Raw genomic sequence first — 14,359 nt, forward strand, 5'->3', positions numbered from 1 at the left:
CCAACAGGCAGCCCAGCAGAAAAAAAAGAGAAAAAGAAGAAAAAGAGAAAAAAAAAGAAAAAAGAGGTTCAATTCGTGTAACCCGTTCGACGAAGCTCGTGTTTCGGGATCTTTTCGGTAATTTCATTTATTTTTCTTTTAATTTAAAGCTCGTATTTTTATGTTATTTCGTTTTAATATTATTAGTATTTTATGCATTTTTATATTTTTTGTATTTATATTTTTAGTTTAATTCAATTTTAATTTTATTTTATTTTAAATAATTTTAATAAATAAGGCAACGAATCGATTTAATATAAAATTGTTCATTTCATTGCTATGTTGGGTGAATATCACTGGTTTGCGTTAAAATCGATACGCCCTTTTAAAAATCGAAAATATTCAAAAAATTTGTGTTTTAAGAATTTTCGTGTTTCTAAAAAAAAATTCTCGTGTTTCAAAAATTGTCGTGTTTTAAAAATTTTCATGTTTCTAAATTTTCGTATTTCAAAAATTTTCGTGTTTTCAAAGTTTTGCGTGTTTCAAAAATCTTCGTGTTTTCAAAAATTTCGGTGTTTCAAAAAAATTCCCGTTTTAAAAATTTTCAGGTTTTCAAAATTTTTCGTGTTTTCAAAAAATTCTCTTGTTTCAAAAATCCTCGTGTTTTCAAAAATTTTGGTGTTTTGAAAATTTTCGTGTTTTCAAAAAAAATCTCGTGTTTCATAAATTTTCGTTTTAAAAAAATAATTGTTTCAAAAATCTTCGTGTTAAAAAAAATTCTCGTATTTTGATTGAATCGCGATTAACTATTAAATTGAACTTGTATTTTTGAAAATTAAGATAATGCGTGTTTAACGAGATACCAATTTTGGGCGTCGCGAGGGTGCTAATACCTTCCTCGCACGTAACCGACTCTCGAACTCTAATTTTCTCTGGATTTTCACGTAGACCTAAAATTACCTCTTTTTTTAGAAAAAAATTAAAAAATAAATAAATTTTTCTTCTAAAAAGAGAATTTATTAGGTGTCCGATCACACCTAGAAAAAAGATCGGTGGTTCGATTCTCCCTTTTTAAATAAAATCGAGATTCAATTTTCAAGTTTTCAATAATTACTTCGACCAGCGCCCGTGCCCAATTTTTAGGTCGCTACAGCTGGTGACTCTGCTGGGGACGTTTGTGAGAGTCGAGTCTGATGTTAAACGCGTGTTGTCAAAATTTTTAAATTTTCTTGTTCAAATTAATTTTTAATCGTGATCCTTGAATTTTCTTTTGAAAAGTCATGCATTTGCATTCGGTTTTTAAATTAATATTTTTCTAACGTGTTTTATTTTTCTGTTTTTGTCAGCTCTAAGTTTTACGTTTTTTGTTTTAGTAAATAAAAAATAAAAGGTTTGTGAGTTTCTCCCCACACACCGTGCACTTGCATTCTTGCATAACATGAGCTCTCTACCCGGGCTCCGTCCGTTTAAGTGGAAGTAAACGCTACGCCTTCGTGAGTTAACTCGTCCCTCCACACAGGCTAGTAATTACTTCCGGGTTACATATGACTTATGCTTTCGTGAGTTAACTTGTCCCTCTGCATAGGCATAAGTAAATGTAATCCCTCGAATTGAACTCGCAAGCCCATGACGGGTGATAACCGAGGCTCCGTACTAACCTTAGTAGGTGACAGTATGGACAATTCGAGTACCTGTCTAGAACCGAAACCACATATAGTAAACCATACGAGCCACCAAATTAGAGCTATGCTGAACCTCTGTCCGTTTGATAGTTACCAAAATAAGTACACGAGAGAAATGCCTCTGACCTTCTATTTCTTTTACATTTACACTTATTTGCAAATGAATTGAGTCTGTTTAATAAATTTGGTCGGATAGATTGTCTGATGGTATGTGGGGTAGGTTTTTGTAAAGCTTGTTGGGGCAAAAAAAATGTGGGTTTGTTCCTCCAAATTGCATGATTTAATAGCTTAATTCGTTAAACTTTCCATAGTTCTTATTTTTCTTTTTTCTTCTGTTTATATCTGTTGTGATTACTAACTGAGGTTATTCATTTTTTTATTCTTTTTGTCATCATGCATCGTAGGCATCTCATTAGGAATGTGTTGATTAGAGATTGGTTGCCAAAAACGGGTTTCTAATGGAGGAGTCAATTACACGAGTAACCGAGAAAAATACTGTATTCTGAGATTGGTCTTTGAGGACTCAAAAAGCGAAAGGGGACAGTTTGAAGGAAGGATACACCTCTGATCTTCCCGAGCGTGTAACCTTGAATGTGCGTCAGAATGATCTTGAAGACTTGATTGGGATTTGGAAGCAGTGAGACTCAGATACTAGAGGCATCTTTACTGAAAAATACGGGGATATAGCTCACTTGGTAGCAATCAATGTGAACGAGCAGTTGATCCAAGCCATGGTTCGATTCTGGGACCCTGCCTATTAGTGTTTTACTTTCAATCAATAAGATATGACTCCGACTATAGAAGAGTATGTTGCCCTGCTTCGCATCGACAACGTACAATTCAATAAGATATATGTGAAGGAGCCTAAACCAATGACCTTCAAGAAGAAGTTAATGAAGTTGACGGGGATGACTGATACATGGGCTGAAAAACAAATAAAGAAGAAGAATGAAGTCAGTTGTGTTCCATGGTTTTCTCTTCGAGAGTTAGTTCAAAATCATCCAGATACTTAGAGAAAGAAAGATATATTTGCCTTGGCTATTTACGGACTAGTCAAATTCCCAAAGGTTCTCGGGCATATTGAAGTCGCGGTAGTGGGTTTTTTTGAAAAGTTAATGCAAGGAGTCAACCCCGTCCCAACCATATTGGCCGAGACTTTTAGATCCTTAAATGCTTGTAGGAAGAAAGGGGAAGGGCGTTTTATCGGATGCGCTCAGTTACTGAATGTTTGGATCTTTAGCCACTTTTGGAAGGTAGAGCACACGCCATTCCACATATTTTCAAAAACATTCGCTCCGTTGGAAGCACACCTTGAAAAAGATTGGCCAAGGGATGTCACTGAACAACATTGGGTCTCGATTTTTCAGAACCTCCGTGCTGAATATATAACTTGGAGAGCACATTGGATTCGTCCCTCTGTCTTGTTATACAAGTGTGAGAACCAAGACTGGGTGCCTTTGTTAGGATTATGGGGAGGAGTTGGATATGCTCCGTTGATGGTTCAGAGACAATTCACTTCGGGACAGTTTGTACCAGTTACTGATGGATTGGCACAATTGGAGTTTGCTTTTACGGGTGAGGGTTACATGAAAAGGGTGCGAGATACCGCAAATTCTTGGATGAAAATCTACCTAATGGAGTTGGCTCTCTATGCTGATACTATCACTGTAGATTATGGCATATGGAGGCAACGACGAGTAAAGAGTCAAATAACCTAACCGACTGATGAAGCTTGCTAGAATCCGTTCTCAGAGGAAATCCCATCCGAGCTAGAAATTGCAGACATGAATTTGAACGTGAAAAAGCCAAACTATTGTGAGATATTAGTTCTCTCCAGGAGGAAAACTACCAGCTGAAGATTGATGTCTAAATTGAAAAATCCAGAACCGAAAAGGTCCAAAAATAAGTTGAAGTTACGAGAAAGGATTTAAGGGACCTTCATTTGGAAAACAAAAAATTAAGAGGCACTATAAGAAATAGTGGATTGGAGAAATCATCAGCAGAATGGAAGGAGGAACTAAGTAATATCAAAGGTGGGATGGAGTTCTGGAAAGCAAAAGTAAAGAAGGAGGAGGAAAGAACTGCACGGGCAATGATAGGGTTGAGGAAAAAAATACTGAGTTTGAAACCGTAACTGCAAAATTAATGACTAGTCAGTCTGAGCATCAAGAGCTGAAAGGAAAGATACGAGATTTAGAAAATGCGTTGCAAGCTCATCAGCAACATTTGGATGATCTCCTAAGTGCCCTAAAAGAGAAGAACGATTAGTATAACAGAGACATTCGTGCCTACGAAGGAGCCCTCCAAGAAAAGGATATGCACATCAGTAATTTGATTAATGAAATTCGTAAGGCGACTATGAAAATAGTGCAATCCTCAGTTGTCAATTCCCTCCAAGCCAAAGATCAAACATGTCGGAGTTCCTAGAACGCGTGAAGAAACAAGGCGATGTGGCCAAGGAATTTGTGTAACTGTTAAGTCCAAGATGAAAAAATGTTTTGTAATGGGCTCTTTTGATTAATGAAACGCCAAAATATGGGGCTATCTTGAAATCAACCCTAAACCCTAAACCCTAAACCCTAAACCCTAAACCCTAAAACCTTAAAACCCTAAACCCTAACCATTCACTTGTCATTCATTCATTCATTCATTCATGCATTGCATGTACATATCACCCTAACCATTCACTAAGGCTAGAACCGCATAATCCACAGTTGTGACACTACAAGTCTGGAATCACGTCATTCTTATAGAACGCATTTAAGAGCTAGAACTATGGATGTTGAGCTCAACGAAAGTGATACAATTGAGGATGTTTCAATGATACACCCCTGTCTTCCGTGATATGTTTTGAACAATTGGACTGCTGTGGACCTTTTTGTAGTTTTTAAGTCCTCTCTAGAGTAATGCCCAATGTTACTTCTCCATTTATTTTGTGTGCCCCTAAATAATGGGATTCCTTTTGTAAGAGCTTATGTTTGCTCTTTATCATTTCAATGAACATTAATGAAGATGCATTTTGTCATGATCTTTTCATTTCTATCAGTTTCATGATTACCCCCATCGCTTCATATCCTTTCTCTCCATGTATCTCATTCCATAACATTGTGTGTGTTTATTCCAATACTTTGATGCTCCTCCATAGTTTTCTTTCTCATTCACCTTTCAGGTGCTCAGATATCCATGGCATGAACAATCCTGTTACGAGTCCTGAAATCGATTTCGAGAATACTGTTTGTTTAGGAGAATTTGAAGCTGACAAAAATGTTGAAGATTGTGTCTCGTCTCCTAACTTACTGAGAATGGTAGAACAAGAAGAGAAATAGATCTTACCCCATCAAGAATCTGTTGAAGTAGTGAACTTGGGGAGTGAAGAAAAGAAACAAGAAGTGAAGATTGAGACTTCTATTGTAGAAAATACCAAGCAAGACTTGATCGCTTTGCTCCATGAGTACAAGGATGTGTTTGCCTGGTCTTATCAGGATATGTCAGGGTTGAACACAGATATTGTGGTCCATAAGCTCCCACTAAAACCGGAATGCAAACCTGTTCAACAGAAGCTAAGAAGGATGAGACCTGAAATGCTGTTGAAGATAAAAGAAGAAGTCCATAAACAATTTGACGCTGGCTTTCTACAAGTCTCCAAATATCCAGAGTGGGTGGCTAACATAGTCCCGGTACCGAAGAAAGACGGAAAGGTTATAATTAGATAAAGATAGCTCCCGAAGATATGGAGAAAACCACATTCGTGACAATATGGGTGACCTTCTGCTACAAAGTAATGCCGTTCGGATTAAAGAATGTTGGGGCAACATATCAGAGAGCCATGGTGACGTTGTTCCATGATATGATGCACAAAGAAATAAAAGTTTACGTCGATGATATGATTGCCAAATCTCGGGAAGAAAAAGAGCATGTTGGAAATCTCAAGAAGCTGTTCAAAAGGCTAAGAAAGTTCCAGTTGAAGCTAAACCCGGCCAAATGTACGTTTGGGGCTACCTCGAGAAAACTACTAGGTTTCATTGTCAGTGAGAGAGGTATTGAAGTTGATCCAGACAAGATAAAAGCTATACAAGAACTGCCTCCCCCGCGCACACAAAAGGAAGTCAGAGGATTTTTAGGAAGGTTGAATTACATTGCTGGATTCATTGCCCAACTTACCAATCAGTGTGATCCAATTTTTTGACTCCTCCGAAAACATAATCCGGGAGAATGGAATGAGGAGTGCCAAATGGCATTTGACAAGATAAAATAATATCTGTCTAATCCTCCGTTGCTGGTACTACAGATCCCTGGAAAACCCTTAATATTGTATCTGACCGTATTTGAAAACTCAATGGGTTGCGTACTGGGGCAACATGATGAGTCAGGAAAAGAGAAAAAGCAATTTATTACCTCCGCAAAAAGTTCACAGAATATGAGGCAAAGTACCCGTCAATTGAAAAATTCTGTTGTGCATTGGTCTGGGTAGTTCGAAGGCTCAGACAATACATGTTGTATCATACAACGTGGTTAATTTCAAAGCTAGATCTATTAAAGTACTTGATGGAATCACCCACACTCTCAGGGAGAATGGCACAATGGCAGATCTTATTGTCTGAGTTTGACATTGTGTATATGAGCCAAAAGTAGATAAAGGGAAGCGCGATAGCTGACTTCTTAGCAAGTCGAACAGCGGAAGAACACGAGCCTTTGAGATTTGATTTCCCAAATGAAGACTTGATGTGCATTTCAGAAAAAGAGGGTGAGTCATCAAAAGAGAAATCATGGAATATGAGCTTTGATGGTGCATCGAATGCATTGGGGCATGGGATCGGAGCAGTCTTAGTGTCCCCAGAAGGAGATCATTACTCGCTCATTGCTAGATTGAATTTCTTCTATACCAATAATATAGTAGAGTATGAAGCTTGCATCATGGGAATTCGTGCAGCTATCGAGAGGAAAATTGAAATCTTATAAGTACACGGGGACCCAGCATTAGTCATTTACCAAATCCGTAGAGATTGGGAGGTGAGGGATTTGAAATTAGTCAAATATCGCGATCTCGTTGTAGAATTGGTCAAAGAATTGGATTTAAAGAAGTGACTTTTAACTACTTTCCACGAGAAGAGAACCAATTGGCTGATGCTCTGGCCACCCTGGCTTCAATGTTCAAAGCAAACAAAGAAACTGAAATAATGCCTATCCAAATGAGCATATATGAGACTCTCGCACACTGTTTTAGCATTGAGGAGGAGTCAGATGGACGACCATGGTTCCATGATATCCTAGAGTACATTAAGAATCAAAGGTACCCCGAGCAAGCAAACGAGAATGACAAAAGAACTCTCAGGAGAATGGCGATCGGATTTGTTCTTGACGGGGATATCCCATACAAAATAGGAAAAGATCAAGTGCTCCTAAGATACGTGGATGCTGTTGAAGCTAGAAAGATACTTGAAGAAGTTCACGAAAGAATTTGTGGGACGCATGCCAGTGGTTTCACTATGGCCAGGCAGATTATGAGACTTGGTTATTTTTGGCTGACAATGGAAAGAGATTGCATTGGATACGTACGAAAGTGCCACAAGTGTCAAATTTACGGAGATAAAATTCATGCAGCTCCTTCGCCCCTTCATGTCATGACTTCCCCGTGGCCTTTTTCCATGTGGGCATGGATGTTATAGGGCAAATTTCCCCGAAAGCTTCCAATGGGAATCGATTCATCTTTGTGGTTATAGACTACTTCACAAAATGGGTAGAAGCCACTTCATTTGCTAATGTGACAAATGTTGCAGTCTGTAGGTTCTTAAAAAAAGAGATCATATGTCGATATGGTCTGCCTGAAAGAATCATTTCAGATAATGCTTTAAATTTGAACAACAAGATGACGAAAGAAGTATGTGAGCAATTTCAGATAAAGCATCATAATTCTTCACCCTATCACCCAAAGATGAACGGAGCAGTAGAAGCGGCTAATAAGAACATTAAGAGGATTCTCGGGAAGATGGCTGAGATATATAAATACTGGCACGAGAAGCTACCATTCGCTTTGTACGCATATCGCACCTCTGTACGGACGTCTACAGGGGCAACTTCTTTTTCTCTGGTCTACGGGATGGAGGCCGTTCTGCCCATCAAAGTAGAGATCTCATCCCTGCGCGTCTTGATGGAGACAAAGTTAAAAGAATCAAAGTGGGTTCGAGCTCGATATGATCAGCTAAACCTTATTGAAGGGAAACGCTTGAAGGCAATTTGTCATAGACAGATGTACCAGAAGAGAATGATCACAGCCCATGATAAAAGAGTACGGCCAAGAGAATTCCGCGAAGGGGAACTGGTACTAAAAAAGATCCTCCTAATACAAAAAGACTTTTGAGGGAAATGGTCGCCAAATTTGGAAGGGCCATACGTTGTAAAAAAGGCATTCTCAGGAGGGGCTCTGATTCTCACTAAGATGGATGGGAAAGAATTACCTAATCCAGTGAACTCAGATGCTGTGAAGAAATATTATGCTTAAAAAACAAAAAAAATAGAAAAAAAACAGAAAAAACAAAAAAAAGACAAAACAAAAAAAAGGAAAAAAGAAAAAAAGAAAGAAAAATCAAGATGAAAACCCGAAAAGGGCGTCTTGATAAACAAAAAAGATTAGGATGAAAACCCGAAAGGGCGTCCTAATAAAACGAGCTCGAACTTAAAGGAGAAAGATGACTTGAACGGGGAGTTGAATGACAAAGTCACAATATTTGAAGCATTCTCAGAAGCTCAAAATCTTCTACATAAGAAGCCGTGCTCGAAAAGATCCAGGATGAAGAAACGTACAAAGTTCATGCATTGGATATCTAGAACATTTGTGGCCATTGAATTCCCTTTCCTTTCTTTATGATGTTTTTTTATTTGAATTTTTCCTTGTCAATTTTCTTTGTTTGTTGCTTTTGAAAAAATGAATGTGAGGTCTTTCTTTCATGCCTACTTTGCCGTTTTTCATGCATCTCGTGTTTGATTCATTTAAATGATAAATAGTATGATGACATACTCTAAACAAAAGGAATGTTGAACATTACCTGGATGAGAATTTGATAAATACAATGACCCTGAAGCAAGAACAAAGTTCAACAAGGGGGCAGGAAGGTGATATACGAAAATGTGGATTACTCACAGAACTTGAGGATGAGTACAAAATTGGAGAGAAAAGTCAAGAATTGAGGAAATGAATGCGGACCCTCACGAAAATCAAAAGTGGGGCACGTGACAAACAGCCCAGGGTGCATTGCATGATCATGTAGACACAAAAGCATTTAGGACAAACATGTGCATATCATAATAACATCATAAATGACATATACATGTATACCAGTAGAGCAAGGAATACTGGGAGAAAGCTGCACAAAATCAATAAGAAGAAGGCTTTTAGCTTTACCAGATGTTTTTTAAACCCTGTTTCTTTCAAGAAATATTTTTTACTTTCTGTTTTTTTTAAAAATCAACTCATAATACAGAGGTGAGTTGAGCCTCGGGTCACGCTGAGGTATTTTTAATTTATGTCTTTTTTTAAAAAATCAACTCATAATACAGAGGTGAGTTGAGCCTCGGGTCACGCTGAGGTATTTTTAATTTATCTTTTTTTTTAAAATCAACTCATAATCCAGAGGTGAGTTGAGCCTCGGGTCACGCTGAGGTATTTTTAATTTATGTTTTTTTTTAAAAAATCAACTCATAATACAGAGGTGAGTTGAGCCTCGGGTCACGCTGAGGTATTTTTAATTTATCTTTTTTTTTAAATCAACTCATAATCCAGAGGTGAGTTGAGTCTCAGGTCACGCTGAGGTATTTTTAATTTATGTCTTTTTTTTAAAAAAAAATCAACTCATAATACAGAGGTGAGTTGAGCCTCGGGTCACGCTGAGGTATTTTTAATTTATGTCTTTTTTTTTTAAATCAACTCATAATACAGAGGTGAGTTGAGCCTCGGGTCACGCTGAGGTATTTTTAATTTATGTCTTTTTTTCAACTCATAATACAGAGGTGAGTTGAACCTCGGGTCACGCTGAGGTATTTTTAATTTATGTCTTTTTTTTTAAATCAACTCATAATACAGAGGTGAGTTGAGCCTCGGGTCGCACGCTGAGGTATTTTTAAATTTCTGTTTTTCAAAAAATTAACTCATAATACAGAGGTGAGTTGAGCCTCGAGTCGCACGCTGAGGTATTTTAAATTTCTGTTTTTTCAAAAATCAACTCATATTGCGAGAGGTGAGTTGAGCCTCGAGTCGCACGCTAAGGTATTTTTAAATTTCTGTTTTTCAAAAAATCAACTCATATTGCGAGAGGTGAGTTGAGCCTCGGGTCGCACGCTGAGGTATTTCTTTTAAATTTCTGTTTTCAAAAATCAACTCATATTGCGAGAGGTGAGTTGAGCCTCGGGTCGCACGCTGAGGTATTTTAAATTTCTATTTTTCAAAAATCAACTCATATTGCGAGAGGTGAGTTGAGCCTCGGGTCACACGCTGAGGTATTTTAAATTTCTGTTTTTCAAAAAATCAACTCATATTGCGAGAGGTGAGTTGAGCCTCGAGTCACACGCTGAGGTATTTTTAAATTTCTGTTTTTCAAAAAATCAACTCATATTGCGATAGGTGAGTTGAGCCTCGGGTTGCACGCTGAGGTATTTTAAATTTTTGTTTTTTGAAAAATCAACTCATATTGCGAGAGGTGAGTTGAGCCTCGGGTCGCACGCTGAGGTATTTTTAAATTTCTGTTTTTCAAAAAATCAACTCATATTGCGAGAGGTGAGTTGAGCCTCGGGTCGCACGCTGAGGTATTTCTTTTAAATTTCTGTTTTCAAAAATCAACTCATATTTCGAAAGGTGAGTTGAGCTTTGAGTCGCACGCCGAGCTATTCTCGATTTCTGCTTTTCGAATAAAAAGAAAATTTTGGATGGTCGAACAAAATTCAGTGCTTTTTAGTCTTTGCTCTATCCCTGTTTCACAGCGATGAGCAAAGAGGGGCAGCTGTAATCACTGAATTTTATCCGGGATTAATTTCGTGTTTTAAAAAAATATAAAAAAATAATTTTTTGCATTTTGACCCCTGAAATTTTCTAAAATTGCATTTTGACCCCTAAACTTTCTTAAAACTACATTTCAACCCCTAAAATTTTTTAAATTACATTTTAACCCCTAAACTTTCTCAAAATTACATTTTGACGCATAAACTTTCTCAAAATTATGTTTTGGCCCCAAAATTTTTATTGCATTTGTAGTTTGGTCCTCCTGCCAGCCAAGCGTGATTTGCGCACCTAATCCCCGATTTTTCGGCCACCGCCTAAGGCATGGCCTCCTCTCCCTAGCCACCTACCACCGCAAAAGGAAGCAAAATCAACTATAAAAGGTGTGTTTTACTCCTAAAAAAGGAACACCCACAAAAATAAAAAAAAAGAAAAAGAAAGTTTCAAAAAAATATTTCAGCAACAAAAAAAAAGAGGAAGAGGAAAGAAAGGAAGAGAGGGAAGGAGCGAAGGCGGTGCAGCGGCGGCGTGAAGGAGGTCGAACGGAGAAGAAGAAAGAAAGAAGAAGGAAGAAGAATAAGAAAGAAAGAAAGAAAAAAAGAAAAAAGAAAAAAGAAAAAGAGAAAAGAAAAAGAAAAGAAAAAAATAATTGACAGTCGGGTCAAATCGACCCGACCCGATCCGGCGACCCGACCCGCACTGCAGCAGGCCACAATCAGCATGCCCATTGATTTTTTTTGAAAAAAGAAAAAAAACAGCAAAAAAAATAGCAGCAGGCCTATTCAGGCCCAGCAACCCAAGCCCAAGCAGCAGGCCATTCCAGCACAGCCCAGCAGCGCAGCAGCAGGCCAGGCCCGTTCCAGCAGCCCCTCAGGCCCAGCAGTGCGGCCCAGCAAGCCCAAATCCAACAGGCAGCCCAGCAGAAAAAAAAAGAGAAAAAGAAGAAAAAGAGAAAAAAAAAGAAAAAAGAGGTTCAATTCGTGTAACCTGTTCGACGAAGCTCGTGTTTTGGGATCTTTTCGGTAATTTCATTTATTTTTCTTTTAATTTAAAGCTCGTATTTTTATGTTATTTCGTTTTAATATTATTAGTATTTTTATGCATTTTTATATTTTTGTATTTATATTTTTAGTTTAATTCAATTTTAATTTTATTTTATTTTAAATAATTTTAATAAATAAGGCAACGAATCGATTTAATATAAAATCGTTGATTTCATCGCTATATTGGGTGAATATCACCGGTTTGCGTTAAAATCGATACGCCCTTTTAAAAATAAAAAATATTCAAAAAATTTGTGTTTTAAGAATTTTCGTGTTTCTAAAATTTTCATGTTTTAAAAAAAAATTCTCGTGTTTCAAAAATTGTCGTGTTTTAAAAATTTTCGTGTTTCTAAATTTTCGTATTTCAAAAATTTTCGTGTTTTCAAAAATTTCGGTGTTTCAAAAAAATTCCCGTTTTAAAAATTTTCGGGTTTTCAAAATTTTTCGTGTTTTCAAAAAATTCTCTTGTTTCAAAAATCCTCGTGTTTTCAAAAATTTCGGTGTTTTGAAAATTTTCGTGTTTTCAAAAAAAATCTCGTGTTTCATAAATTTTCGTTTTAAAAAAATAATTGTTTCAAAAATTTTCGTGTTAAAAAAATTTCTCGTATTTTGATCGAATCGCGATTAACTATCAAGGGTCTGTTTGATTGCCAGTAAAATATTTTTCGTAAAATGATTTCGGGAAAATGTTTTATTTTCTGTAAAATGATTTACTAGAAAATATTTTCTGGTGTTTGATTGAATCTGTGTAAAATATTTTCTATTTGTTTGTGATTTCACGAAAATATTTTTCAAAAAATTGTTTTACATATATTGTTATATATTAATAAATTTTTATATTTTAAATTTTTTTACATATATTGCAATGATTTATTTATAATAATACTCAATTATTAAGCTACAATATTAATCGTTATAAATTGAAAAAAATTAATATCAAATAAATTATTTGTAATTGTGTTAAAAAAACAAGTATTGAATAATTAAAAAAACAAGTTACTGGAAAATCGATAAACAGAAGCAATTTTCTATCGGAAATGAAGGAAGGAATGAAGGAGGCGATAGAGAGGAGAGCACGGAAAATGTCCTACGGAAATTGAAAGGGTAAGACGTTTTCCCTAAAATGTAACCCATTTTCCCTTGTTTTGGACTTCATTTTTCAAATGGAAAATGTTTTCCGCCAATCAAACGCTGGAAAAGTTGGAAATGATTTTCCGGAAAATCAATTCCTTCAATCAAACAGACCCTAAATTGAACTTGTATTTTTGAAAATTAAGACAATGCGCGTTTAACGAGATACCAATTTTGGGCGTCGCGAGGGTGCTAATACCTTCCTCGCACGTAACCGACTTCCCGAACTCTAATTTTCTCTGGATTTTCATGTAGACCTAAAATTACCTCTTTTTTTAGAAAATTTTAAAAAATAAATAAATTTTTATTCTAAAAAGAGAATTTATTAGGTGTCCGATCACACCTAGAAAAAAGATCGGTGGCGACTCCCTTTTTAAATAAATTGAAACTCTGTTTTCAAATTTTCAATAATCACTTCGACTGGCGCCCATGCCAAAATTTTTTAGGTCGCTACAGGTGAGATTAGAAACAATGGTGGAGTGTGTGTTTGGATTCAAACGCAACTGTAGCGGTGAGGTGAGAATAAAAAATGACTATTAAGGACATCAGATTAGAATTGATATATAACAGAAGTTTTTTAAATTATTTTACTCTTTTAGAATTATTAAAATATGTGAATTTATAAATTCATTTAATAAAATATTAAAATGTATCTTTCAATATTTTAATGATTTATATAATTAATTTAAATTATTTATTAGATAAAATGATAGTTATTTTTATTTTTATAGTTAAATATTTTTTATAACAATGATAAATATTTTTTCACAAATAGTAACATTATACTTGGATCAAATTTTGATGTATCTAAACAGATGATTTTTAATTAAAAAAATATAGTAACATGAGACATAAAAAATTAATTTAACTTTCAAGGATAAAATGGTAAAATAATAAATAAAAGTAATGGTATTTTTGTCTCTTAAAAATACCAACAGCACCTTTAATTTCTATTGTTGCTGAAATCTCCAGTAGAAAATCAGCCCTCCAGTGTGGTGGAAATGACTTCCTAGTGGACTGATCTGCTGATCCAAACACCATGGCAGTGAGGTTGACACCCTCAACTGCACCTCATTGGCGTCCTAAAGCAAACCCTCAACATGGCTTTTAACCATGTGGTTGCGGGTTCGATTCCCACAGACGGCAGAACGGTGGTTGGTTTTTTTTAGGTTCAGTAGTGTTCCTTATTTTCTTCCTTGTTTATGTTATGATAAATCCCAATACCATCAAATAAAACAAATTTGATAAATGGTTGATTTATTTCTTTAAAAAAATAGGGTTAAAGTTACTACAAGTCTATGTACCATATCAAAAAGTTCAATTTAGTCAAGTCTTTGTATGTTTGAAAAGTTGACATTTCAATCTTTATATGTTAAGTTCGTCATTAATGGAATGACACGTTTTAATGGTAAATCAAATTAAAAAGTTTACTTGTATTGAAAACAAATAAAATCACGTGGCTTAATTATGGCTAACGTGGACAAAACACAACAAAAATGTACAAAAAGAACAAAAAAAAGTCAAAAACAATTTGAGGT

At 35.9% G+C, this 14,359-nt stretch overlaps 1 protein-coding gene across 1 annotated transcript; it reads left to right on the forward strand.

The window, feature by feature from the left end:
* Positions 1-7,593: 7,593 nt before the first annotated feature.
* LOC128042985 (uncharacterized) lies at positions 7,594-8,854 on the forward strand. Its single transcript, XM_052634761.1, has 2 exons — positions 7,594-7,980; positions 8,741-8,854. Exons 1-2 carry the CDS (start codon positions 7,594-7,596, stop codon positions 8,852-8,854), a joined length of 501 nt encoding a protein of 166 aa, XP_052490721.1.
* The last annotated feature ends 5,505 nt before the right edge of the window (positions 8,855-14,359 follow it).

Source organism: Gossypium raimondii, chromosome 8, assembly GCF_025698545.1.
Source record: "Gossypium raimondii isolate GPD5lz chromosome 8, ASM2569854v1, whole genome shotgun sequence".
NCBI classification, from domain to species: domain Eukaryota; kingdom Viridiplantae; phylum Streptophyta; class Magnoliopsida; order Malvales; family Malvaceae; genus Gossypium; species Gossypium raimondii.

Bases quoted from the DNA above. Each gene is read 5' to 3' on its own strand.
- LOC128042985 (XM_052634761.1), top strand. From the start codon at position 7,594: ATGAACGGAGCAGTAGAAGCGGCTAATAAGAACATTAAGAGGATTCTC. The intron at 7,981-8,740 runs GTACTAAAAAAG...ATGACCCTGAAG, and splicing joins AATTCCGCGAAGGGGAACTG to CAAGAACAAAGTTCAACAAG.